At 57.7% G+C, this 26,283-nt stretch overlaps 1 protein-coding gene across 1 annotated transcript in view; it reads left to right on the top strand.

Annotated features, from left to right (window-relative positions):
• PRKCB (protein kinase C beta) overlaps positions 1 to 26,283 on the top strand; it is a 160,907-nt gene that overhangs the window by 81,366 nt on the left and 53,258 nt on the right. The window contains exons 2-3 of the mRNA XM_025208282.1: positions 8,762 to 8,873; positions 9,967 to 10,095. Of these exons, the coding sequence (XP_025064067.1) occupies positions 8,861 to 8,873; positions 9,967 to 10,095 (142 nt within the window). The 5' untranslated portion in view covers positions 8,762 to 8,860. The remainder of the gene's footprint in view (positions 1 to 8,761; positions 8,874 to 9,966; positions 10,096 to 26,283) is intronic.

The following is a 26,283-nucleotide window of genomic DNA, read 5'->3' on the forward strand; positions in this document are numbered from 1 at the left end:
AACGTCAGCAGGATAAAAATACAAGAGAAGGGAGCGGCAGAAGTGAGCGGTCCTTGGAGTCGGACTCTCCAAGCGCCTCGAATCTGCGACGAGCTGACAGCCCTGCGCTGGCAGGGGGTGAAGCCGGCTGTTCCCCCACGCGCCCCTCCAAAGGACTTGGGGTTTCCACAAGCCAGGCACCCCCTTATTTCCCTTTTTGAGAGAATAATGGCACAGGGAGGAGATTGTTATTCTTATTCCCCTTTTAAAGGTGACTTTAAGACCGGTGCTGGGGGCAAGTCTGACCCGGTGAAGGCAAATGCAAAACCAGGGATGTGTCTACTGTCCAGGGTGCAAACTCTCCCTGTTATCCAGGGTGCCTGCCCCAATTCGGGCGTCCAGGTGTGTTGGTCAGCCGGCGCCGGGTTTGTGGCTGCCCAGCACCCTCGGCTCGCGCGCAAGCTCTGCGCTGGCCGCGGCGCATCCTTGGGGACCATGCAGCGTTTCCCTGCCGGGGCGGCCGGCGGGAGCTCCCTTCCGGCTGCTGAGTCAGAAACGATGTTTTTGAAGAAGACCGTTTGACAAAGCTAAAAATGTCCCTTCTGTCAACAGCTCCCGTAGGTGTGCACCAGCTGCGTGCCCTGCTCGTGGGCCCGCGGTGCAGCGTCTCGGCACCAGCCTATTAAAAGCTCAAGCTGAAGCGCTAATTATTGTCTGAGGCAGGCTGCCCTCTCTTTTGCAGAATCAGCCCCTTTTTGGGGGTGTTGAAGGGTGTGTAGGGGGTAAAAAGTCAATGCCAGGTCCCCGAGCGCCTGTGGCTAAAGCAGAGTTCGGTGGCCTGGGATGCTTGCAGCGTGTGAGGCTCCTCGTCCAGGCGGGATGTGAGCTCCAGCAGCCTGGGGCTGGAGCGCGCCGGTGGCCTTTCCCAGCCATGCATTGCAACCTCGCATGGGCTGCAGATCCTGCTGTGGGCCCAGGGGTTTATCCAACGAGGAAAGCGAAATCCTGTCCGTGGGCTCGTGGAGGGACCGTGCACGACACTTCCCCGGTTGTGCCACGCTTTCAGGCCTGGAAACATGCCACGCCGGCTCCCTTTGTGCCTCTGTGCGGGCTGCCTTCAGACCCGTCCCCAGCGCAACCCCACGCCCGGGATCCGTACGTTGCACGGAGGAGGATGTCCGAGAGCTGTGCTAAGCAGCGCTTTCCCCAAGACCCACCTGCCTTTCAAATATTTGGGAAGTGTGTGCACCATCCCAAATGCACGGAGCTCTCGCAGGGACGGGACACCACAAAGATTACCCAGCAAGCTCCCGACGGCAGCATGGCCAAAGCACGGGCAAACCAGGCAGCCCTCCTGCCCCGCTCAGAAACGGAAGACGGCCTCCTTGTCCGGCTGCAGGATGCTTGCAGCGCTCTTGCAGAGCCGGTGTCTGCTTCCACCGGACCCTGGCAAACGCAGCGTGTTGCAGCTCATACCCCGAGGGCAACGATGGACCGCACCACCCGGGGCTGCGACAGGTTTGCAGCAACTCTGGGTAAAAAAAAGGTCAAAGTCCAAACTGCAGCGCTTGCTCTAAGTCTTGAAATGCAATAAAAGTCCCTTGGTGGTATTTCCCAGCCCTCCTGGAAGAAGCTGCCTCTTCTTTAAAGGCGTCTCCCCTCCTTGTTCCTGTTCTTTAGATCCCGGTTGCTACGCTCTCGGCGTTGTGTGCAAGTCGTTGCATCCAAGGAAGTCCTTCTGAAAAGAGGCAGCGATGCTTTTTTCTGCCACAGCACCCAGTCACGCATCCTCGGAGGAGACCAGACCATGCAGGAACCAGGCAAGGGCTGTCGGAGGTATCCCAGCACCCACTGGGTAGCTGCCTTGGATGGAGGGTGGTCTCGGAGGACTTAGCGCTTGCTAGTGACCAGAGCTTTGCGTTGGCAGCTCATGCAGTACAAGCGGTGTGTGGCCTGGTCTGGACTCGGACATATACAGTGGAAGGAAAAGGGTTATTGTACCATATTTCTCCATGCCTTGGAGGGGAAGGGATGCAGTCTGTCTTGGCCTGCTGGAGATGGGAGGAGCTGCTGGTCATTCGGGGACAGAAGCTTTTCCCAGGAAGATCCTCTATCTGCAAACCACCGCGGCCATTGGAAGACCCCGTGCCTTGGTAGGCGGGTGAACAGAGCGTGCACCTTTCCTTGGAAATGGCAACTGGATCCGACCCATTTGGATGGCAGCGTGGCAGCACGTCTCGCAGTCTGGAAATCAACGGGAGATGCCTCGTGGCCCCTCCGCCGTTCTGCACAGGTCTCCGCGGAGCGGGGCTGCGGGGCTGGCCAGCGCTCTCCTCCTTGTAAAAAGAGGCAAATCCCCCTTTTTGCAATCCAGGTTTTGAGTCTCTCGACTGCTTTATACGCAGCGATCTAATCAAAGATTAAGTCCTCTCAGACTGCGATTGGTACAAAAATAGTCCTTTGGAGGAGCACTTTGGATGCTCTTCAGAACCGGAGCCTGGGCTCCGGAGAGATTCGCTCTCAAACGGTAGTCGCCACGAGCCGGTGGCCTTCAGCCCTCTTGTTTCCATGCGCCGAAGCAGATGTGCTAGCACAGCTTTGGTTCCTCTGCCCCGTGCATCCTGGTTTTGTCCCTGGCTGCTTTGCATTTCTTCTCAACGGCAGTAAGGAAACTGGGTGGCTTGCAATGCTATGTACCAGGTTCACTCGGGCACAACTGCCGTGTATCGAGAGAGCAGGCTCTTCTGACAGTGGCCAGAAGGTTTTGCCACCTCTTGGCTTGGTGGAGGGAAGGATTTTAACAGAGACAGTTCAGCTTCTGCTGGGCCAGTCTCACGACACCGGCTACCTTTGAGACGCTTTTGGGAGTTTTTGCCACGACCAAAGCTTTCTTGTTGCAGGTGCAGGTAGGTCCATCCCTGCCAGGTCTGGGGTGCCGTGATGGAGCAGCTTGGGTGAAGCTTTCCTTGCTGCCCCTTGCATTCCCCAGGTAGATAACTGCACGCCGCGATCTTCAGTTTATACCTTGTCGTGGCAGTTTTGTCACCAACGTGCCATGGGTTTGTTTTTTTCCCCAGTGGGGATGCAACCTTCGTTCAGCTTAATTGAGAGCCGTCCAGGTTTGCACAGGGTTTCTTTCAATGCGTGGCCGGAGCTGTTGTTGCTCGAGTGGATCAGCGTGTCGCCAGGAAGAAATATTCATTTAAAAAAATAAATTCTCTTTCTTGTCTCTCAGGCATAGCCCCAGAACGGTATCGTGCTTCGCACACCAGGACTCCATGGGGAAGTAAATGCAACCTGCCTGTCTTTCCTCAGCTGTTGGGAGGCTGATCCCGGGCTCTTACCTTTGCACAGATGCACCGCTGGGGTTGTTTCCCGGGACCCTCGGCCCGTGGGTCTGAGCGGGGTGCATGCAGACCTGGGTCCTTGAGCGACACAAAGCCCCCGCAGCCAGTCTGCAAGAATGACCTCTGTGTCCCCCAGCTCCTGGCTTCCCCTTTGGAGGGGGGCTGTAGCTCGCCCCGGGGCTACGGCAGCAGCCGGCATGCCTAGGAGCTGCCGAGACGCTGTGTGTGTAGAAGCCCCTTTGCCCCTGGCAGACTCCCCTCAATACATGCTCTAGGAAGCGGTGACTGTGCCCCTTTGCAATAATGTCTAGGAAACTTGTAGGCCCTTTCCAGAGTGTCTCGTTTCTCAGGAGGTGCCCTGGGCCAGGCTTTCTCACCCCAGCGTGGGACGCTGGAGAAGCGGACGTCTGCAGGGAGTCCGGCAGATCAGCTTGGCAAGGACTTTCTAGGTGACAGAGCAGAGGCTGGCTGGTTGATGGGGAGTTTTTCCCCAGGAGGCACTAGCCGGCGGTTTGCTGCGTGCCACGTATGTGTGAGAGCCCTATGGGGGGAGGCTATTTATACGCTGGGGGTGTGATCTCCGGGGTGGAAGCGTGCCCGTAAATAGCAGTTGCACTCGGCTGATGCGACTCTTCCACTGTCGTGTGCGCAGTGTTCCCGCCCCTCCTCCTCCTCCTCCTCCTCCTCCTCCTCCGATCGAACCTCCCCAGGGAGCCCTTTTGGAGAATGACCTCTGCCAGACTCCTCCTCTGCCTTCCCTGCACGCCAGCAGTGCCCTGGTGCTGTCCACGCGTGAACTGCTTGCTGCTTTGAAGAATGCACAGGGTGCAAAGCACAGATGCTGCATGCACCAGCCACGCAGGTGCTCCATAAATAATAAACGCGTTGCCTAACTTTAGCTGAAGACCTTGCTCCTGCCGCTGCCAGCGGCCTCCGTTGTGCAGCTGGTGTCGGCATCGGCCTCCTCAAAGTGCTGACCCACGTGCCCTACCGCCGATGGCCCCACACGGCCGCCACAGCGAGGGGCGAGCTCGGGGACGTGGCTTCTGGTTCATCCCAGTCCAAGAGCGGACGAGGGCGATGGGCTGAGCTTCTGAACAAACAGCTGGATTAGGAAGAGCGCATAGGGATTGCTTGTCAGGCCCTCGGTGCCGGGGAAGCGTTGCGCTGCCTAAACCTCTACGCGGCTTGTGAGACGTGGATTTCCGTGGTTTTCCCCCCGTTTTTGTGTTCGTAGTGACTTGCATTTTCCCATTCGCAGGCTCCTATTCGGTGGCCCCACGTGTGACGCGAGCTGCACAATTTCACCTGCTTACTTCAATACGATCACAAATCGCTCGGGCAGGGACGCGGTACTCCTAGCAAGGCATCCAGTCGGCAGCCTCCTCCTGACCTCTTTCCCCTTCCTCTTTCAATATGCGACGACCCCAGACATACAGGGGCAGCGGCCATTGTTGCTTCCATATCAGCCAGCCAGGCCCATAGGGGCCGTGCCCTCAGAGAGGAGCTGGGGGCATTTTTTTACCTAATTTTGCAATCTCGAAGTTTTCCCAAGTGTGCAAGTTTCTCCTCCCACTTCTTTCATGCGACCCCCTGAGTTTCACTCGTCTCATGTCTCATCGCCTCTGCAGAGAGCGCAGAAGACTTTCAGAAGTACAGGATTACTTAATGAAGTAGCTTTTGGGTGTCTGGAGGTTTTCAGAAGACAGGTTAATTGTCGTTAACCCTCAGCTTCTCAGGCTCCCTATTATCCAGCTGCCAAATCAGTTATTAAAAGAGCGACTCTTACGTTGCAAGGCTGAGCGAGGTTTGCTTAGGGTAAAATATGAAACGTCTTCAGTTTCGAATGCAATTAAATTTGCTGAAGCATGTATCCAATATCTTGCACTTAACCAGATTGAATTAAATGAAGTTCAATTATTTGCCCATCTCTCCAATATCGCTTGAGTTATTGGGGGTGTTGTGAAAGGAAACGTGTAGTGTATCAAAGTGATTAATTCAACCAAAAGCTTAAATGCAATAAGGCTGAGAAAATTTAATTTATTGGGGACGTATTGTATTGACAGCCGTGTTTAGCTGAGGCAGGCAAGTGCTTTCCAGCTCCGTTCTTCATCTTATTTATTTATTTCAACTTATAATATGCAGAAAAGGTGCCTTTCCTAATGCCTGGGCACCTCTCCAACCCATTAGAAACCCAGGCAGGCAACTTAAAAGATTGAACCAAGAGCTACTGCTTTTCCCTCAAGCCAGCAGACCGGCACCCAGCAATGAAATCAATGCAGTCCTTGCCAGGGTCCTGTTCTCAAAAGCCCGCATGGGAGGTCGTGGAGCGTGCCCTCCACATCAGCATCGTTTGGGCTGAGGGAAGTCTGCTCCCAACCCGAGGTCCCCAGGACTTGCCTGTCGTATACCCAGGGGCTCGGGGAATACCTGGATGGGCTAAAACGGTCCAGCAACGTGGATCTAGGGTTCTGCTGGCGTAAGCTAGATGCCTGACAATTCACTTATTACCTAAGGAATAAACCGGGCCCTGGCAGGGGAAGGGGCACGGTCCGATCCGAGGGACGATGAAGGATGCTGCTGTCTGCCAGGCCCAAGCAAGCGGAGCGGGAGCCCCACGAGTAAGAAACCCTGCTCCTCTGATTTGCGGTCCCAGTGTGTGTCATTAGTTTTGCACGTCAAGCAATTAATAGAAAACGAGGGTTGGAGGTCACCCAGTCCGATCCGCGGGGTCCTATACCGAATGCATTGCAAAGTGGAGATGGATGCATGGTTTGCACTCCAGCGGCAGGTGGAAGTTCACGAAGGGGTTGCAACCAGGCCCGGAGATCTTGTACCAGGTGTCTGGTGTTTTCGGAAGTGCTCCCTTCCCACCAGCTAGCTCCACGTGGCTTGAAGGACCCTCCTTTCACACGCAGACTGGACAGCTGGGCTGAACGAGGACACCCTTCACCCTTGCGAGGCCGCGGCAGAGCCCCACGGACGTGGTCGCGGGGCTCAGCACCGAGCCCGCTGGAAGGAGCTGGTCGTCTCTTAGCAGTCTAGCCGCGCTCGTCCCTTGCTATAAGGGGAGGAGAGCTGGGAGCTGCGCCAGCGAAAGGCAGAAACCACTGGAAGCCGCGAGGATCGCAGAGGTCAGACTGGCCGTGGCGTCAGCGCAGGCTCCAGGTCTCGTCGGACTGGGACCGCGCAGCAGCTTGGGGAAGAAAACTGATGAGGTTTTGGCTGGGAAGCGACGGGCAGGCTTCTCCTCCTCCCCAGAGGAATGACGCCGTGCAAATTGAACCGCCTGGAGAGGCGGGACCCCGGGGCGCCAGTGAGCATCGGTGCAGGGAAGCAAAGCCTGGCTCGGGAAACAGCCGTGCTGCCCCCCCGGGCAGGCAGGAGCGAGCCTGGAGGAGGGAGGCGAGGGCCGGGGAAGCAGGATGCTCAGAATTGCAGCCAAGACCGGCCAGGATGGACTGGCTGAGCGATACCGAGAAGCAGGCAGACTCTGGGCGGGGAAGGAGTGATGCTTGGCGCTCAGCCGCTGTCCCGCACGGGGCTGAGCAAGAGCTGCAGGAGCCTGGGGGCCCTGGGGGCGAGGTTCAGAGTAAGGCTTGAGGGGCTGAGATTTGCCCGTGCTTGAGAAGAAAGGAGGAGAAAGGGCTGGGATTCCCCGCGCGGTTCCCAGCACCCTGGTGAGACAACGACCTCTTCCAAGTGCTTCGGGCTCCCAGCTGGGTCTGACGCAGAGTCGCATTTGGGATCCCTGAGATGGAGCCCGGCGGGGCGCCCTGGCTACGCCCTCGCCATTTGAGCGAAGCCAAGAGCGAGCGCTCTCGCCTTCGGGCTGCAAACCTGGGCGTGCAGCTTGTCATTAGGTGACGCTTCCCGGGAGCAAACTCAGAATGGATCACAGCTAAATAAAGCCTTGTCGGGCCGCCTGGGGAATCGGGCTTCAGTGACGCAGGGGGTGCTGCCAGCGCCGGTCGGCCGTGGGTGGGCTGTTCGCGGTCGTCTGTTCTGGCTGATGGCAGAGGTTGGCCCGGTTCCCCGGTACGGCGGCGAGGAAGGAGGATGGGAGGCAGCGGGAATGCACGTCTGGTGCCGGTATCTGCCCCAAATAAAAGATCGGGCTGGAGCTCACCCCACGGCTAGAGCAGGTGGGGGAGACTCCAGCACGAGCGTGCACGATGGTGGCGGGGTCGTGCCACCTGTTTGTGCACTCGGGGTGTTTGCATGTGCCTCGACCTGAGATGGTTCCTGCAGCAGGCACGTGATGGAGCCTGGCGCACCTCCAATGGAAACCCCCACCTGACGCCCTCCCGGTGTGCCCCCCCCGGCCTCGCAGCAGGCTTGCCCCAGAGCCAGGGGGTCCCGGGGCCTCCAGGGCTGTCCAGCCGGAGGCCGCGTGACGTTTTCCTCTGTCGAGAGTCCCAGAAACGTTGGGTTTCGTTGCAAACCGAAATGCAACCCACCTTCGAAGTAGCAAAACCCTCCCAGCTGGTCCTGCCTTTTGCAACCTGGTTTGAGCTACGACTCGGGTGTTATCTTCCAGGGTTTGGGTCGTTCGTCAGAGAGGGCTGCTTCTGTCTTCTCTGCACTATCAAAGGCTGCGCACTCGCCATCCCCGATGCCGTCGGTAACTGCGGTGCCACAAATCCCTGGATTTCATATGATTTCAATAGGCCTGAATATGACGCGACCTCCCGTACAACACGTAATGCTGCATGTGCTGCGTTGCCCTTGGACTGAGCCCCATAACTTGTACTGACCAAAGCTTCCAGTCTTGATTTGAAGATCTTAAGAGATGGAGAAATCCCTAACTCCCGTGGTTTGTTTGAACCTTTACTGGCATTAAAAAAAAACCCCCCACCTGCCTTACTGCCAACGTGCAATTGCCTGGCTTTAATTCCAGCCATTGCTTCTTGCAGGGCCTTTCTCCACTAGATAATGTGCTCGGATCGCCACCGCCCAGCATGGCCTGAGCTCTGGGAGTCTGAGCACCGCCTGGGACGGGTGCAGCTGGTGTCAGTGACTCAAAGCATTCAAAGAAATGAGTCCTGGAGGGGTTTTTTCCTAGGACTGGCCAGTGGTTGGTTTTCAAGCTGGAGATGTTTGTTGAGCGGGTGTTTTCTCTGCTGTTGCATCCTGTGGGGCTTGGCTGCGTCTGGGCGTCGTGCTGGCTCTCTGCATGGGGTGAAGATGATTTCCCCTGATGGTTTCTTAGCTATGATCCGGTCGGTAAAGCCGCTTTGCTCGTTCCTTTCATTAAAGATAGCTGGATCGTTGTGACCCGCTCCAGCTTCTGCTGAAGTTCGTGGGAGTTGGTTGAAACCCTGCCATCCCGTCTGCGAGGGTCGGGAAGGCGCGGGGTGGTGGTCCCGGGCTGGTACATGGTACGAGTCCAGACTCTGTCTTTACGCTCTCTTTCTCTCTCGTTTCCCTTTCAGGACCCGAGGAGCAAGCACAAATTTAAAATCCACACGTACTCCAGCCCCACCTTCTGCGACCACTGCGGCTCGTTGCTGTACGGCCTCATTCACCAAGGGATGAAATGCGACAGTAAGTGAAGGCCTGTGCGGAGGAGCCGGGGAGGGGAGGAGAGCCGTTCCCAGGTCCCAGCCAAGGTACAGGATGAGGCAGGGGTCCTGGGGTCACCAGCAAGCATCAAGCTCCTTGTCCTGCCCCCAGAGGACATGCAGGCTCCTCGGACCACGCTTACCCCTGGCCGCTGGGGAGAGCTGGGCAGATGAGAAGGGGAGCAAAGGACCAGCCGTGCAGATAAATGACATAGGATTCCCTAAACCTAATGAAAAGGAAAGGACAGACCGGGTTTTTCCAGCCTGCATTTTATTTCTTTCTGCCGTCCGGTCCTCCAGCCCTCCGGAGAAACGTGTCCAAGAAGGTCAAGGAGCTCGGTCTGGAGCTCGGGCAGAGGAGGGATTTCAGCTCGATGCGGGGACGGGGAACGCCTGCCCTGATGCGAAGCAGCCGAGCGTGAGAGGCGCGCTCGCATGTGCGGGCTGCGGGTGACACCCCGTGGCCGTCTCGCTGCAGAGACGAGACGTCCTGCGGTTTGCACGGCTTTGCAGCAGCCCCTTCTAGAAAGCACGCTCTTGCTGCTGGTCTGCAGAGGGGAGAAGCAGGGAGAGGTTTTTCTCAGTGGGTTTAGCGATGGGGCTGTCTCGCGGGGGGAGAGCTCGCAGCTCACGGAAGGAGTGATGCCGCGGAGCCAGCTTTCCTGGGGGAATGGCTGAATCTGCAGGGAATAGCGTGGCCCAGTGTTTGAGACGAGCCGGTGGCTCCCGAAAGATCAAAACGTGCCGATTTGGTTACAGGAGCAGCTTGTTAACAATCTGCTGCAGCATGGCACCTGCGGAAGTATTCATGCTGCACAATCAATGCCTCTCATCATCATGCACGCATGCACATGCGTGTGCACACGCACACAGGGCCCTACCAAAGCTACCCATGGGGAGCTCACACCAGGTCCGTTTGGAGGAGCAGAGCCCCTGCCTGTCCTTGTGTCCCCCACAGACATGCCCAGCTCGAAGAAGTCTCCTCCTGCCCCCCCTTTGCCTTCCCTGGGCATCCCCCTGGGCCCAGCCCTGGCGAACACAACCTGCCTGAGTAACGCCCGCTTTCTCCCGTGCAGCCTGCATGATGAACGTGCACAAGCGCTGCGTGATGAACGTGCCCAGTCTGTGCGGGACAGACCACACCGAGCGCAGGGGCCGGATATACATCAAGGCCGACATCGAGAAGGACGTCCTCACCGTCCTAGGTAGGCTCATGCCCACAGCAAAGCACGAGGCCCCGGTGCTCTTTGCACCTTGGTATTGCAGGGGGTGTTGGGGTGAGGACCCAAGATGTGTACGAGAGGCGAGGGGGTCTGGGGATGTCTTTTATGGACCAGCTGTACCCACAGAGCCTGTCTTGTGTTAGCCAACTGAGCCTGTATCTGCTCCTCCTTCCTCAGCTCCTCTTTCACCCGTGCGGTGGGGCCAATGAAGGCTATCACCATGCCTCTCAGCATTGCACGGCCCAGCTGTTGGCATTTTGACATGAAAACGAGTGTGCCCGTGCTCTGTCCCTAGCACCTGGAGCCCTGTACCGCGTAGCCTACTTACTGCTCCTTTTCCTTACTGGCAAGACTTTGCAGCATCTCTTCCCAATCCTGTTTAGCAAACGAATGACCCCAAACCGCCTGCCCCAGCCCCTGTTTGCAGCTGGGACGCAGCAAACTGAAATCCCAAGGTCTGTGGGGAGGGTCTGCCTTTGCTATGGGTTTGTCTCTAGGTGGGAATACAATGCAAACTGGAGCAACAACCCCGATTCTCCCGGTGCATCCCCTGCAGCGTCGCCCTCCAGAGTGGTCCTGCAGCCCCGCGGGCATGGGAGCCTCAGGGCCGTGCCGGTTACCTGCAGGCTGATGCTGGTGTTGATGCACAGGCTGGACTTTATCCCTTCATGCTTTCCAAATGGGAGAAATTGCAGGGAGCACAGGCATCGCTGGGAGAAAAACGTGGAGCGCCAGTGCCCTCTCGTGGTCCCTGGCGCTCAGGACAGTGCAATGCCGAGGATGTCGGAGGACGAAGGCAGAGGGGTTGCAAGCTGGTCAGTTGACCATCAAATATAGTCAATTGACCGGTCAGTTGTCTGCGTCTTTTTGACCAGTCAAAGATTATAGCAATTTTACAAGAAAAACCCCCCAAAACCCTACTTTTTTTTTTGTAGTTTTCTGGACAGAAATATGATCTTTTAAATTGGTTTTTGACACATTTCTTAATGGAAAGTTTGGGCTTTTTCTGTGTGTCATTGGCAGTTTTTTTACAATTTTTGACCTCTCTAATACCCGACCCTACTGCAAATATGACCTTCGGAGGGGGCCGGAGGACAGCGCGTGGTGGCTCTGGTAGCAGTGTCAGGGCTTGAGGAGCGGAGGGGGGCAACCCCTGACATGCTGGGGGAGACGGACACCCATGGCAGGTGCAGACTGACCGTGAGCCGGGCTGGCGGTGACCCAGCAGGAGGGTTCGGACCGATGCGGATGGCACGGTGTTCCTGGGTGGTCTGGGTGACGGGGTGACCCATGCAACATGGGGGGGGGGTGGTATAAAACCATATTACAAGCAGGAATCAAAGCCGTGGGGTGGGATGTAGAGACCCGTTTCCCTGCCTCTAGGGCCAGCCTCGTCTTCCACGGATGACACTGGTGCCGTCCTGCCACGTGGCTCTGGCTTCTGGGAGGGGTCCGTGGCCGTGTGCTGCCCGGCGGTCCCTGCTTAGTGGCCAGCCGCTGGGGCTGGACGGTGTGTGGGTGGGTGACCCGAGCTCTGCTTCCCGAATACAGCGCAGGCTCCGTCCGCCGGCTCGGGGGCAGGCTGCTGCGGTCCGGGTTGTGCTCGTGCTCCGGGAGCACGGCCTTGGAGCAAAGCCCAGGCAGCTGGAGCAGCAGGAAGCCTTGGAGCACCCTGTTCCCTTGTGCGCCCACGTTGTGCCCTCCCTCCTCCATCTGACGCACGTCCCTTGACTCATTTGAGACCCCCGGGCTGGGTAGAGCAGGGCTGCCGTGTCTGCTGAAGGCAAAGGTGCTCTGTGCCCCTCGGGGCTACTCGGTGTTTGCAACGGCCTGGAGACCCGGTCGTGTCACGGGCCACAGGACTGACCCAAGCAATTGAGGGGAACAAGTCCTTGCAGCTTGGAGCAAGCACAGCTGTGGGGGCCTGGCATCTGGACTTGCCCTTCCCGGGATGCAGTAATGGGCATGTGTGTGTTGTGTGCATGCGTGTGCATGCCAAAATCAAGAGGCACAAGCACTTCTTAGGGAAAACCGTCCTGGCAGTGAGAGACTCGATCTGTTCCTCTGAGCGGATCGTAGCTTCGTGCTGAGAATCCCTCCGGCGGGCGGAGGTCTCTGCAGCCCGTCGGGCCAAGGCAGGAGTTGAGCGTGGGCTGCAAAGCCGAGCATCAGGGCTGCCTCTCTAGTGCTGCCAGGGGCAGGGGGATCCCCCACCTCCAGGAGCCTCTAAGTCAGGCCTGGAGGTCTCCTGCTGGGAGATGGGCGAGTTCCCGTGCTCCCGGCTGCACCGTTCGGTCTGGAAGTGTCCTGGGAAATGCCGTGTCCACGAACGGCACCACTTTGTGTGGGGAATATTCAGCTTTGTGATGAAAAACGTGGGGGCGTTTGTTCTCTTCTTTTCTTTTTTCTCTTTTCCAGCGGAGCTGGCACAGTCCAAGGGAAAATCGTAACCGGAAAAACCAAAAAAAAAGTTGGTCAAAACCTTTCCCAGGAAAAGCCCTCTCTCCTAAGTCCCCATGCAGTGGTGACATGTAGGTGCCAAGCTTCCCAGAGCACGCTGGGGAAAGCCTTTGACACCTAAAGGCATGGGGGAAGCGCCAAGCCGCCCCTCCAGCCCGGGGAGACGGAGCAGAGACGTGTCATCTGATTGCTTTTTAACGAGCGCCTTCGAAAGCGAGTTTTATTTCAGGCCCTTTCTGGGGGCGTCGGTGAGAACCTGTCATCTGCCGGCTCTTCCAGGAAGGCAGGGCATGCGCTGCGCGCCCAGCTCCCACGCCGTTCGGGAGGGCGGGGGAGCACCGAGGTTTGCTGCCTGCCTGCCGCCAGGCCCGGCGTCCCTCCCTGGGGCGGCTCCTGGGAGACTGGGACCCCAGGCAGGCGCTGGGAGAGCGGGGTTGTGCCGGAGGCTGGGATGGCCCTTGACCCCCAGGGTCTCCGTCCAGCCACGCAGCTGGGACGTGTGTGTGCCGGCAGCTGCCTGGACACGGTTGCAGCACGCACGTTGTCTCCTGCCCCATGCTAGGTGGGTCACGGGTCTGCCGAGCTGGGGTATGGGGCTGCTCTAGTGACAGCAGGACCGTGTGTGTCCCGCTGCTTGCAGCCCTGGCGGTCGCGGTCCCGGGAGCTCTGTCCACGTGCAATGCTCACCCTGAATCCGAGCAGCCTTTCTGAGCGGGGAAAGCAAGGATGTGCTGCCTGCCCTGAGCCCCACACCTGAGGATCAGGGCCCTGGGGTCCATCGCGCCCTGATGCCCCCACCTGAGCTGCAAACGCACGTCTCAAAGCGGTCGAGAGCCTGCCTGCACGGCAGATGCGACCGCCTGGGGCTCTCCAGCCTCTGGATGAGCCAAGTCGAAGCGTTCGGTTGCAAGGAGCTCCGTGCCGTCAGCCGAACGCTGCCACTTCCCTGAGCCCGAGCAGCCTTGCAGGCGCTTGCAGAGCTCGGCCGGCTGCATGGGGCTCTGCTGTGCCCGAGTCCCTGCGCGGAGGGTGCGCTGGGACCAGCGAGCCCGCCCGGTTGGGAGCTTTGCACCAGAACGACTTCTGCACAGAAAATGCCCCCTTCCCACAGCTGAAATTTTGGGGGGGGGGATTTTAATATCCTCGACATTCCTGTTGTCCACGTGGGCAGGAGGCCTCGGGCTGTCGACAGGTGGCAGGTGGAGTTGGTGGAGAGCGGGATCAACATTTTGGCTTCCAGGCGGGTGGCTGATGAGCCAAAGCACGTGGCTTCAGTGTCCCGGTGACGGCAGCGTCTCCCCTCCAAGCACTTCCCCCTGGGACTTTCCTTCCCCGTCCAAGAGGTGTTTTGTCGCGACCAGCTTGAGACCCCAGCTCCCTTGTGCCGCGGCGCTGCGGTGGGAAGGGTGGCAGCCTGGGCCCCTCGTTATCCCGTGCACGTTTCTCTTTTCCCAATGAGCTTGGCCTCTGGGCGTGGGACCCCGTCGTGGCGGCACGTCGCGTGGCCCACGTGCGAGGGTGCTGGGGGCGAGCGGGGCTGGCGTGTTGGCCGCCAGGTGGCAGCAAGCTCCCACGAATCGCCTGCCGTGGGGCGGCTGGTTTTTGGGCAGCTTGGAATTCCTTCCCCGCAGCAATCGGGACCCGCGGACACAGATGATCACTTCTATTAGACCGAGAAGATTTTTGCAAAAAAAAAAAAAAAAAAAATTCTTTCATCGCAAGCTTTCGGTCACAAACACCCTTCATCGGGCATCGGGGGGAAATCGTAAAAGTTCTCCTGGGTAGAAATGAAAGTTCATATTTCATAGGATTTCCCAGAGGAGGCAGGCTCTTGTCTCCCCGGGACCACGGTCCCCTTGACTCCGCGGGCTGCCGCGGAGGAGGGCTGGGAGCAGTGTCAGCAGACTACGGTGTGTCTGGGGTGTGTTGGCCGTGCAAGCCCAACCCAGTGCTTGGTCTGTCTCCCAGTGCAATGGGGCCAAGACCCTGGGATGCACCAGCCTGCATCTGGGGGCTGGCTGGGAACTGCCCGCTTTAAAACCCAGTCTCCCCAAAGACTTTGCCCCTCCCGCCCAAGCCCGTATGCTGTGACCAAGCTCAGAGACCTTGTGGGTTTTCCATCCCAGGGAAATTCCCCATAAACAAACCCCAGCGAGGCTCCTTGGAGCCTGCCACAGACATGCTGGTGCCGTCCAGGTCGCCGGTATCCTCCTCCGCTCTCGGGGCTCGGCGGCTGCTCCGAGCCCCGTGGGTTTCGGTCTAGTCTGCTCACGGCCGGACGGCACCAGGGGACCCTTGTTCGGGACCCCAGGAGGCTCCAGAGATGAGGCAGCAGGGCTAGTCTGTCTGCAGGGCAAAGAGAAATGACAGGTAGGTTGAGGCAAGTGGTGCCGGCTTCATGTGCTGCAAGGGGCAGCCTGGGCAGCTCGGTGAAATATTTGGGGTGAAATATTCCTTTTTTTCTGCTGAAATACAAACGTGGGTTGGTTGAACAGGTTCACCTGGGCAGCTTGGTGGAGGGGGGCAGGGCCTTCTTTTCTTGCCCGCCGAGGGACCGTGGTCCCTGGCTTCAGGCTCTTGGGTGCTGTGAAATGCAGGTGACAGTAGGAGCCCTTGCTCCCATGCAAGCTCAGAAATCACGAAACCGGCATAAAAACAATGTTTGCTTGTTTTTTCCTTTGCAAAAAGCAGGCACTTTTGCATGCTGCCTGCTGTGTCTGGGCTGGCTGCAGATCGCCCTTCTCAAGCCTGTTGCTATGGCAGAGTGGGCTTGAAGCGTAATGCTTGGAAAGGAGACCCCGGAGGCTCACATCATCGCTTTGCCTGCTGGAATCGGGGTTTTCGGGCATCCGGTAACATCTGCCGGTGCTGTCTCCCATGTAGCCCCTGTCAGGGATCGGCTCAGGCTCAGGGCTAAGGGGTCCCCCTGCTAGAGACCCACTTCCATGATAGCAGGGACCTTTGGGGAGGGCAGAGCAGTGTCCCTTGCTGGTGGGACTGTTTCTCAGGTAGTCGGGAGCCCCACAAAATATCCTGCCGTGCTTGGTTTTTAGCAGCTGGAAAGGAGAAAGGGCCCCAAGAGGCACCAAGAGCATTTAGCTCGGGGCCACGGACCCCCGGGAACAGCAGCGGGTATCCAGCCGTCTGCTCAGGGGCGCGGAGTTTGCTCCCCGCTTCCCCGCGCCAGGTCGGTGCCTCGGCTCTGGCCTGCTCCGCGGGAGGCGACGGCCCCTGGAGCACCGAGGGGCGAGCGGGGAAAACCCTTTACTGCAAAGTGTATCGGGAAACATTTGTAGGAAACTGGATTTTGTCGGCTTGGGTACCATTTTTTTTCCCCTGAGATGTTCTCATTGATCTAAAAGCTCTGCTTTTTTCCCCACTCTGCTGTTTTTTTCCACCAACAAACTGTTGGCTTTCATTTAAAAAAAAAAAAAAAAAAGAAACTAGAAAAGAGAGAAGCGACTGTTTTTGGAGCATCAAAACCGGGGGGTGTTTGAGAGATGGTGCAACGGGGCTGCTCGGATCTGCTCCGCGGAGCTTTGCTCTTTCATCTGGAACCGTCTGCATCGGAGGTCTTTCACGGTGAGAGCAGGTGTCAGGAGGTGTTTGCATTTAGCGTCTCAAATTCAACCCTGATTTCATCCCGCCAACACGGCGCACGCATTATGGACCCGCCGGGCTTTGGGTCGCACCCCGGGGCCCTATAGTGACCACCGGGCTCGGGGAGGTATGAGTTGTGGCTGCATTTAGTCTGCCTGGGGGCACCTTCCTCCCGCGTGGCCCCGAGCCGTCCTGCAGCCAGCTAGCGGCCTGTGTCCGGGGGTGGCCGCGTGCGGCTGATGGTAGTTCGAGGGCAGGCCGCTGTTTTCTGGTGCAAAGCTTTGGCCCCTTGGTGCCGGCAGAGCCGTCCAAGCGAGGATGCAGGGAGCAGCCCCGACAGCAGCGCTGACGTTCGCTTCCGCCGTTAGCAAAGCAGCAGCAGGAACCCGTCGAGCTGCCTCCCCTCCCCTCTCTAACCACCCCAGCAGGGCAGGCCGGCGCTAATTGCTCCTTTGTGCGAGGAGAGGGGCTCCGTTACAGCCCCTTCCGCTCCGAGCCCCGGGCTGTAATTGTGTAATGGGCACACCCAGCGATGGGCTCGGCACATGGCAATCGAAGCCTTATTAGCCGCGGTGCCCGCCGTGGCACGTGCCGCTACGAAGCACAGGGCTTTCTGGAGCTCCCAGCACTTAAAAACTCACTGTTTAAGCTAATAGCAGGGTTGCGTGCATCAATCGATGGCTGCTTCTGAATGCCGGTGCCGTAGGAAAGGCGGCGTCTGAGCGGAGCAGGGAGCAAGGCCACAGAGGCAGGACGGTGGCGGGAGAAGATGGACGTTTTGGAGGGTCTGAGGGTTTTATACGAGATGCTTGGGGATTATCAGCTTCCTTCTGAAATCTCCGTGCTCTTTGCACAGCGGCGGAGCACCGGAGCCCTTGGCACGGGGCAGGCTCGGAGCCCCTCTCCGAGGGTCATCCAAAAGCCGGGCCCGGGTCCTGTGCAGTTCAGCTGCAGGGGAACGCAGCCGGGACCCAGCTCCTGCTCGCTCTCTTGCATCAGGAGCTCCGGGATGTTCTTCCTTAATCATGCAAATCGAGCAAACATCCTCTTCTAAAACGATGGTTGCGAGCTGCATGGCAAAGCCCATAAACACGAATCATGCTTTTGGATTGGACGGGGGGGCAGCCGGAAAGGAGAAAGGCTAGGTCGCGCTGCTGCTTTCTAAGCCCAGGTCGGCTCTCTGGCGGGTTTGACATCAAACAAGGTCGCTTCCTCTCTTGCCCCCCCATAGAAATCCCATTAAAATACCACTTGCTGCTTTGTATGTATTACTCCCTCCACCCAAAATACGTCACAGCCACTTGGGTCTGGCCATGTACTTGACTGCTTGGGGACGGTCCCCGGTCATCTAGAAGGGGGTAGGGGTCTGGTGCCGCTGGTCTTGGGCGCTGAGATAAGCAACGCGGTACTCCAATGGACCAAATCGGGGCTTTTAAGATGTGGTTTATTCTGACGCCCAAGTCGATGGCAATTGTGCTTGATCCCGGCTCGCAGCGCACCATGCCTTAGCTGGTGCAGAAGTAAATGCGGTGTCAAAAGATCCCGCTAAGTAGATGGTGCTGCGTATATTTATACGTATCGCCTCGAGCGAGAGGCAGAAGTGATGGAGTGTGACAGGGTGCAATTTGGCTAATGTCGGACCAGAGCAAATGTATTTTTGCAATCTGTGTTCTGAGGTGGACTTTGATCAAGTATCTTATTAGAGGGAAAAGACTTTGCTGAATAAAGTGGGAAATTGTAGCAAATTAAAATGTCATTAAGGTGTTGCACATTTGTGCTTCCATAATGCGGCGGCTTCCCAATGCCGATGTTTCGGAGCCCGCCGTCTGAAGAGCGGCGCACGCTTCTGTTGGCGGGATGGAGGAACGAGAGAATATGAAGTCAAGTCATTGAGGTCTATTAAATGCATCGCTTCTCAGCTCCTGCCTTTCACGGCGATGAGACGGTATGTCCCACGTAGCTTTATCAGGGAAAGTCTGCCTCAGACTATTAATGTGAAGGGCTCTCCTGGTGTGCTGCCTCTCCCGCCCTGGCTCGGTGCTGCTGGCTCCGTCTGAACCGCGTTTCCCCGCCGCACGAGTCTCTTCGGCACGGCGTTGCATCCAGGTCGCCTGACATTGCCTTTCTCCCGGGGGATGCTTGCAGGCCGGGTGGTCTCTGCGCCATGCCGGGAGACGTGGCAGCCCCGATGGGCCCGGGAAGATGCAGGGTGTCGGGGCCAACCTCTCCCAACCGGTGTATTGAGCAAAGGGAACATCTCATAAATCAGCAAGGCAATTGCTGCCTTGATGCTTGTGGACAGCTTTGTGCCTGTTGCCCTTTTGGAGCAAATCTTACATAAATTGTGCACCCCTGAGCAGGAGCAGAGCGGCTCCAGGAGCATCTCATGGCCCAGGGGAGCAGTGGGTTAGGGTTAGGGTTAAAGGGCTCTTCTGCCCTTTAAGATCTAAATTGAATTAGTGAGGGTGGGACAGGGAGGGATGGGGTGCTGGGGTGTCCCAGCTCTGCAGGGTCTGGCCCCTTGGAGATGCTCCGTGCTAGAAGTGCATGCGTCTGCAGCTCCCCGGGGCAGGGGGCCCGTACCGGCCCCCTTCGGAGGGAGCGCTGCAGAGCAGGGAAGGGCTGGCTTGTCCCCAGCCCTGCGGACGGACCTCCTGGCCCCAGCAAGGTCCGTGAGCACCCACGGCGCCGAGGCGGGGGGAGCCCGTGGCGCTCCCATGCGCGGCGGGGCTCGGTCCTTGCTATTTACCAAGCTGATGAAGTAAAACATTGACTGAAACTGAAACCAATTACGCCGTGATTAGATAAACGAGCTGGAAGCGCATTAATTAACAGCCACCGGGCCGGGACGAGGTGACCGTAATGAGTCCTGCACTTCTCCCATGGCGTAAGCCTGTGCAAATACATTGCTCTGCAGGGTGGGAATGAAAGGGGTCAAGACGCCCGGGTGTGACATCTCGCGCAGGGGGAGATGGGGACCAAACCCATGGCTCCTTCCCCCCCGGACCCTCTGGTCTCCTGCCCCTGGAACAGGGGTGTTTGGAGGAGGCCGTCTGTGCGCTTGCGGGCTGGACCCCCGCCCACACGCGGTTGCTTTCAGTGCACCCGTGTCACGGCTCAAGGGGTCCAGGAAGGAGGGGGTGGACGCTGGGTTGGGGGGCCGCGTGGAGCAGAGTGCTGGAGGCGAGCTGCAGAATCGGGAAGGGCGAGAGCCGACGCGCTGGCATGCTTCGTGGAGGGACACGTGCCCTCGGGCGCGCTGGCTCCTTGCAGAGGGCTTTGCAGCGGCTGCGCCTGGTCGGGGCACATGGGGAAGAAGCTGGCCTGTGTCGCTGGGTGGAGGACTTGAGAGCTCTGGACCCTGTCTCCCCTCTTCCACCCGGGTTGCATTTTTCCCCACGCCCGGTGTTTTCTCGCCAGACTTGGCTGAGGGAGGCAAGCGCCTGCTCCCGTGCCAGTGCCTGGCGGGCCGGTCGGTTGAGCGATTAAAAGAGGTTGCCCGAATAGTTGGTTGCAAATGTTGTGGAATGAATTGGCCAAATGTCATCCGGCCAGCCCCACCTGCCCTGGCCCTGGGGGACTTGGGAACAGCTCGCTCGTCCTTATGGCAGCAGGCTGGTGTCCCGAGCCCCGGACTGAGAGCTCACGGCAGAGCCAGGCTGGGCAGGAGAGAAGCCGTTTGTTGAATCTCCCTCAGTGCCGGCGTGCCGTGCAAGGCCAGCGTGGGGCCGCGGGGAGCGTTTTGCTTGGTCTCGTTGGGCTGGAGGAACAGAGCCGAAGGCATCGGTGCAAACCCCGGCCAATGCCGCTGTTGCTTGTGGACAGAGATGCCGTGAGGGACCCTGGCACGTTGCTAAGGGCCCCTTCGGCTGGCTTGGCCTGTGGCGCGTGTGCGTGGTGGGGCAGGCAGGAGACACGGCAGGTTGTGCTTGTGCACGTGGGTGTACTTGAGCAAGAGAGTCCTTAGCCTGACCACCAGCAGGTTGGGAGCCAGCTATGCTCTGCTGCCACTTGTAAAACCATGCGCTATTGGTGCTTTGCACACGCACGTGAACACACGACGTATGCAATGCTCTCACTTCTGCTGGAGTGGGGGAAGCATGCTGTGCCTATGCTGTCCTTGTCCTGTCCTCCACCCCTCCTGAGGAAGCCCCATGAAGTTCAGGCCACTTCTCGCAGCTCTCCCATGCCTTCTCCTCCCGCCCAGCTTCCCCCTGCTCTATGCAGCACCGGGGAGGCCACATCTGGAGTCCCGTGTCCAGCTGTGGCCCCCCCACTACAGAAAGGATGTGGACACATTGCAGAGAGTCCAGCGGAGGGCAATGAAAATGGTGTGGGCCTGGGGGACAGGACTGGTGAGGAGAGGCTGAGGGAACTGGGCTGCAGAAGAGACGACCGAGGGGGATTGAATAGCAGCCTTCACCTCCCTGCCGGGGGGCTGCAAAGAGGATGGAGCTGGGCTGGTCTCAGTGGGGGCAGACGACAGGCCAGGGAGCAGAGTTGTAGCAAGGGAGGTTTAAGTTGGATATTGGGAAAAACTTTCTCCCTAGGAGGGTGGTGAAGCACTGGAGCACTCTCCCCAGAGAGGTGGTGGACTCTCCATCCTTGGAGGTGTTTGAGACCCAGGTAGACAAAGCCTTGGCTGGGATGCTGCAGTCGGGGCTGGTACGTGACATCGGACTTGCAGGCGGGGATGGGGTTTGGGAATGAGCCCTTCCTGCCCAAGCCAGAACCCAGCCCCGGGAGCAGGATCGCGCCGTGCTCGGAGCCGGGCAAAACACTTCACCGGAAGATGCAGATGGGGGTCAGCTGAAACATTTTGCAAATGTGCATTGAAGTCACCAAACCGTTTTGGCCACAAGCTTTTTCTCAAGGAGATCCCAGCGTCTCCCTCGGATGGGCTCCAAATGCAGCATGTTGATTTTTCCATTTGAAATGTTTGGCTTTGGCACTTAGCTTGCTTTTCAGCTCTCCGGCCAGGATGGTTTTGCCTCTCTGCCGTCTCTAGCTCTGACACGTCCTGGCGCTGCTGGGACTGAGCTCCCCTTTCCTGCCCAGTTGGAGCAGGCTTCAGGGCAACGCCCGGAGGCCTGCACTGGGTCCCGGGAAAGCCCGGGAGGTTTGAGACGCATGGACGCGTCTTCCTGAACTGGAGCATTGAACCCAATGCATGTTTTCCAAGCAAGTGTCAGCTGGGGAACCTAAATGAATTTTAATCTGACTGCCTTAAATATGACTATAATATTCCTCCTGGTGACCGTCTGCAGCGATAGTGCTTTTGCCTGAAGATGCATGCAGCTATTACAAGGTGAGAGAAGTAGGAATATTCTGTAATTTAATTTAACATTAGAAGAAAATCCTTAAATCGCTGGAATAAATCATGTCTTCTCTGCCGTTAGGCCAGTTCGCCCAGCTTATGTATCATGTCCTGCTCCGGCGCCGCGTGTGAGATGTTGAAGAATTTGTTTTCATCAGCGGACTTGCCCGTTTGCACTTGGAAAATTAGGAAGCGACTTCAGTTGCAAGGAGGGGCAGGGTGCAGGTTTTGCGTTTGGTGGCTGGATAACTTTTCCCTCAATACCAGCACGTCTAGTGAGGCCTGCTGAGATGTGCAGTGCCCTGATTTCATGCTTCAGGACAAAAATGGATGGACCCCAAGGGTCAGGAGTTTCTTGCACCTGTTACGTGATGTTTTGTAGGGGCCCGGTCTTGCAGTGCATTAGGCCGGTCGGTGTTGATGGTGCAGCGCTAGACGGGCCATAGCAGCAGAAGCACCCCTAGGAAATCTGAGGAGTCCCCGAATTTCTCTACATCTCTATTGTAGATTGAGCTTCATGGAAATCTCTTCTGTGCAGCAGCCAGTGCTGAGCTCTCTCCATTCATCTTCCCCAGCTGCTGAGCGCAGGATGGCTTTTATGCCCCTTTCTCAGGTCAGGAGAAGAGCCGGCTGTACCGGGCAGGCCCTGGCGTGGGGAGGACGGCGGGGCTAGTGGCTCACCCCCAAGGGCCGGTGCATCCAGAAGCACTGGGAAAGGGTGGTTTTGCTGTACTGGTGCAGCTGCCTGGGGCGGTTTCCATGTCCAGCAAACCCCAGTGAGCCCAGTGAGATCGGCAAGTGGAACTGGTGATGTCTGCATTGCAGGGATCGGGGATCTGCACAACCTTAGATGAACTGCATTATTTGGGGACCGTTCCCATAAATGCACTGTCCAGAGTCTGGGAGTGACTGTGACTCCAAGGACTCGGAGGGGCATCGTTGTTGGAGAGCAGTCGCTGGATCTCGGTGCTAAAGACAGGGGCACCTACAGCACCTTCCCCCAAAATCAGTGAGCCTGTGGCCAGGGGCATGAGACCCAAAGATGCTTTGCTATAATCCAAGCTAATTTAGAAAAGAAAATGACAATCCCAGCTGGAAGAAAGAGCACCGGGCATCCTGTCTGGGGAGACATTTCATTCTCTTAGTTTTAATTTTGATATGCACCTTAATTGGCATTATTTATTAATAGACCCCAGTCTAATTATCTAATAACAGAGGAGTTGGGGTCAGAAGCAAGGGCAGGTGTGTGGAGGTGTTAAGGAGCACGCGTTGGAGGGGGGGCGTGTGCACATACACACGTACGTAGCAAAACCAGGCAGATAATCTCGAGGATTTGATCCAACGAACGCAGGAGTTAAGAACTAAATCAAGCAAAAGGCACCGGCCTTTGGGGGAGAGGTCCTCACCAATGCACGGCAGCATGGGTGGGTAGTTATATGCTTTTAATACAAACTGCTTTGTCACTCTCACAACTGGCATTTAGCAATTACTTGTATTAATTTATAAATGGCGTCACAACTGCTTTTGGTCTGCTTTGGTGATGGGGCGGGTGCTCGCGGCTGGGGCTTTCTCTCCTTTCAGTACATTTTGTATTTCACAATTCCACCATGTGGTTATGAAGATAGGCTTTTTCTATCAAAAAGGAGCAGATAAAAGCCCATCACAGCGATGAGAAAATATGTATTCTTCTCCCCAGATAAGGGGCGGGAGGAGGAAATCAGTCCCGTTGTAGTGGTGCAAAGCCTTTGCAGGGGCCTTGGAAATTAAACTCATTACTTAGAGATTTCACACAGCAGATTGCAAGGGCTCCAGCCCTTTCTGCTTGGATGCTACAAAGCTTTCTAGAGACGGGTTTTGACGGAGAGTCCAAATTAAGCCACTGAGGAGTAACTGCGTATCTCCTGAAGCAGGGAGCTGGTATTTAGGTCTTGGCTTTAAAAAAAAAAAAAAAAGTGATTAATTTACTCAATGGCACATGAAAGCATAAAGGGCACGTTGCTGGTGTCGCAGGGAGCGACTGGCCACCGTCGCTCCCTTTGTGCGGTTTCGATTCCCGGGTGGGTCGGCGCTGCAGAAGGCCGCGTCGACGTTCCCGTCTGTCCCGTGGACACGCTCCCTGAGGTTGGGCGCCGTTGCCTGAGCTCTTCTGCACCCGCTGTTGATGCCTGGTGGCTTTTTGAGGTCCGGCCTGGGCAGTGTGGCCAGTGCTGCCCCGGGGGCTCGCAGCCGCTGGAGTTAAAAGAGGCTTTGCAGGATGCAACCCACAGTCCACAAGCAGCTTGGATCAGATCATTAACTGCCCCCTCTCCCTGCTGAGCCAATTATTTGCAGAGCATACAGGGGACCTAAAGAAGCCTCCCTCTTTGCCAGCGCCTGGAAGGGCCCTTGGAGAGGACACTGGGTTTTGCATTTTGCCAGCATGGCTTTAAGGCCCTTTCCCGTCCTCTCCCTGCACTTCCCCCAGACGAAGCCATTGGAAATAGCACGAAAGAGCCAAGTGCTGCAATGCCCGGTTGGCCGATAGCAGAACTTAATGAAGAGAGCCGTCTGCCCGGGTATTTGGGAGTATCCCATCGACACCGTCCATCTGGCTCCCAGGTGCATTTGGTGTGGGGTGCTGGCTGGGCGGGTGGTAGCTCAAGAAGTGTTGAGGTTCAGCCAGGACAAGTGCAAAGTCCTGCACTTAGGACCAAGCAATCGCATGCACCGGTGCAGGCTGGGGGCTGACTGGCTGGGCAGCAGCTCTGCAGAAAGGGACCTGGGGGGACAGGGGACAGTAAGATGGATAGGGGCCGGCAGTGTGCCCTTGGTGCCAAGAAGGCTAACAGCATCCTGGGCTGCATTGGTAGGAGCCTTGTCGCAGATCAAGGGCAGTGATTCTTCCCCTCTATTCAGTGCTAGTGTGGTCACATCTGGAGTCCTGCATCCAGCTGTGGGCCCCACTGCAGAAAGGATGTGGACACATTGGAGAGAGTCCAGTGGAGGGCAATGGAAATGTTTCAGGAGCTGGGGGACAGGACTGGTGCGGAGAGGATGAAGGAACTGGGCTGATTTAGTCTGGAGAAGAGCAGACCGAGGGGGATTGAATAGCAGCCTTCGCCTCCCCGCCGGGGGGCTGCAAAGAGGGTGGAGCTGGGCTGTTCTCAGTGGGGGCAGATGGCAGGACAAGGAGCAATGGGCTCCGGTGGCAGCAAGGGAAGTTGAGGTTGGATATTAGGAGAAACTTTCTCACTAGGAGGGTGGTGAAGCACTGGACCAGGTTCCCCAGAGAGGTGGTGGAGTCTCCATCCTTGGAGGTTTTGAAGACCCGGGTAGATAAAGCCTTGTCTGGGATGCTGTTGGTCCTGCTTGGAGCAGGGGGTTGCACTAGATGTGACCTCCTGAGCTCCCTCCCAGCCTCACTGTCCATGATATGAAGTGGAGTGAAAGTGCCTGAGGCTGCACAAGGTCGGTGCCATCGTCACCAAGCACGATGCAGCGGAGCCGAGCCAGCGTGCGAGCGAATGCCCGCTGTCCTGTGCCGGGCCCCGTGCAGACCCACCCAGGAAGGGGAGTCCTAGTGTGGTTTTGAGTATTCCCCCACGCTGCAGGGAGAGCACGACTGAGGGTCATGCCCTTACCCGTGCTGTGCCGCCTTCTTCACCGACGGGTGTATCAGCAGGACCAACTGCTAGCATTGCTTGCACCCGTGATGGGCTTCTCCATGTCCCAAGCTAGCAGCTGGCAGGCTGACCGCCTGGGAAGAGTTTCACTTAAGATCTTTTAATAAACCAGGCAGTTGCTGCTAGCAGCGTTTGCTGAGAGTCATCACAAGTGCCCACCGCCCTGCCTTCCCCCTAATCGAAAACAGCTATGTCAATGCGAATGCTCCGGTGCAAAAAGCAGCTTGTAGATGTCCACCGCTGACGGTCTCGGTCCCGGGCGCTGCGAACGCTTCAGTCTGGCGGTGACGAGCAAACCCTTTCGCTGGCCCTGGCACGCTACGCACATTTCTCGGCGCTGCCGGTGATGAAGTCATTTCTCTCCCCTCTGTCAAAGGTGTGCAGTGCAGGAGGTTTCTGCTCCTCGCCTCTTGGCTGTCTCTGGAGCCGGAGGAGCGTATAGAGCTGCAAAATCAACGACGCTGCCTAGGTGCCTTGAATTGGACGGCACGCTCTTGCCGCGCAGCCCTGCCTCGCTGGCTGCTGTCGGAGGTGTCGGGTTTGATAAATGAGCTGGTTTATAAATGCAGATTTGATTGGTGGCGACGGGATTTATTCCACGGAGCCGGAAATTGGGCCATGCTTCAGGGGGACGGCGCGAGACGGCAGGGTTGGAAGCATCCCCCCCCTTTGTAAACCAGGGCGCTCGTAGCGTGCTCTGGGGGGCTTGGGGTCCCGCTGCGGGGTGTGACCATGACAGGTCTTCTTACTGTCTGCTCAGCCCCCCAGGAAAGGACACTGGGTCAGTTGGGGAGCGATCGAACCATCTTGTTGGTGTCCCTCGCCCCGGTCAGCCCCGGTGTCATCTCTGCCGGGAGCGGTAGTTGCACCTGCCCTTCTCGGCCGTGCCTGTCACCCCGAGCGCGTCCACGCGGCAGGACGTCTCACTTCCCCCGCTCCTCTTCCTGCCTGCAGCTGGAGAGCAAGCCCGACCTTTCTGCCCGTGCACAGTCGGGGGAACAGATTTATATCATTCTAATTTTATTGTATTTGCCAGCGCTGCAATCCAATTACAAGCCCTTTAGGCAAGCCGCACATCTCCCCTTTCTCCCCCCCCCCCCCCCCCCCCCCCCCCTCCCCCCCCTTCTTTCA

The sequence above is a fragment of the Alligator sinensis genome, unplaced genomic scaffold (assembly GCF_000455745.1).
Source record: "Alligator sinensis unplaced genomic scaffold, ASM45574v1 scaffold1164_1, whole genome shotgun sequence".
Lineage (NCBI taxonomy): Eukaryota > Metazoa > Chordata > Crocodylia > Alligatoridae > Alligator > Alligator sinensis.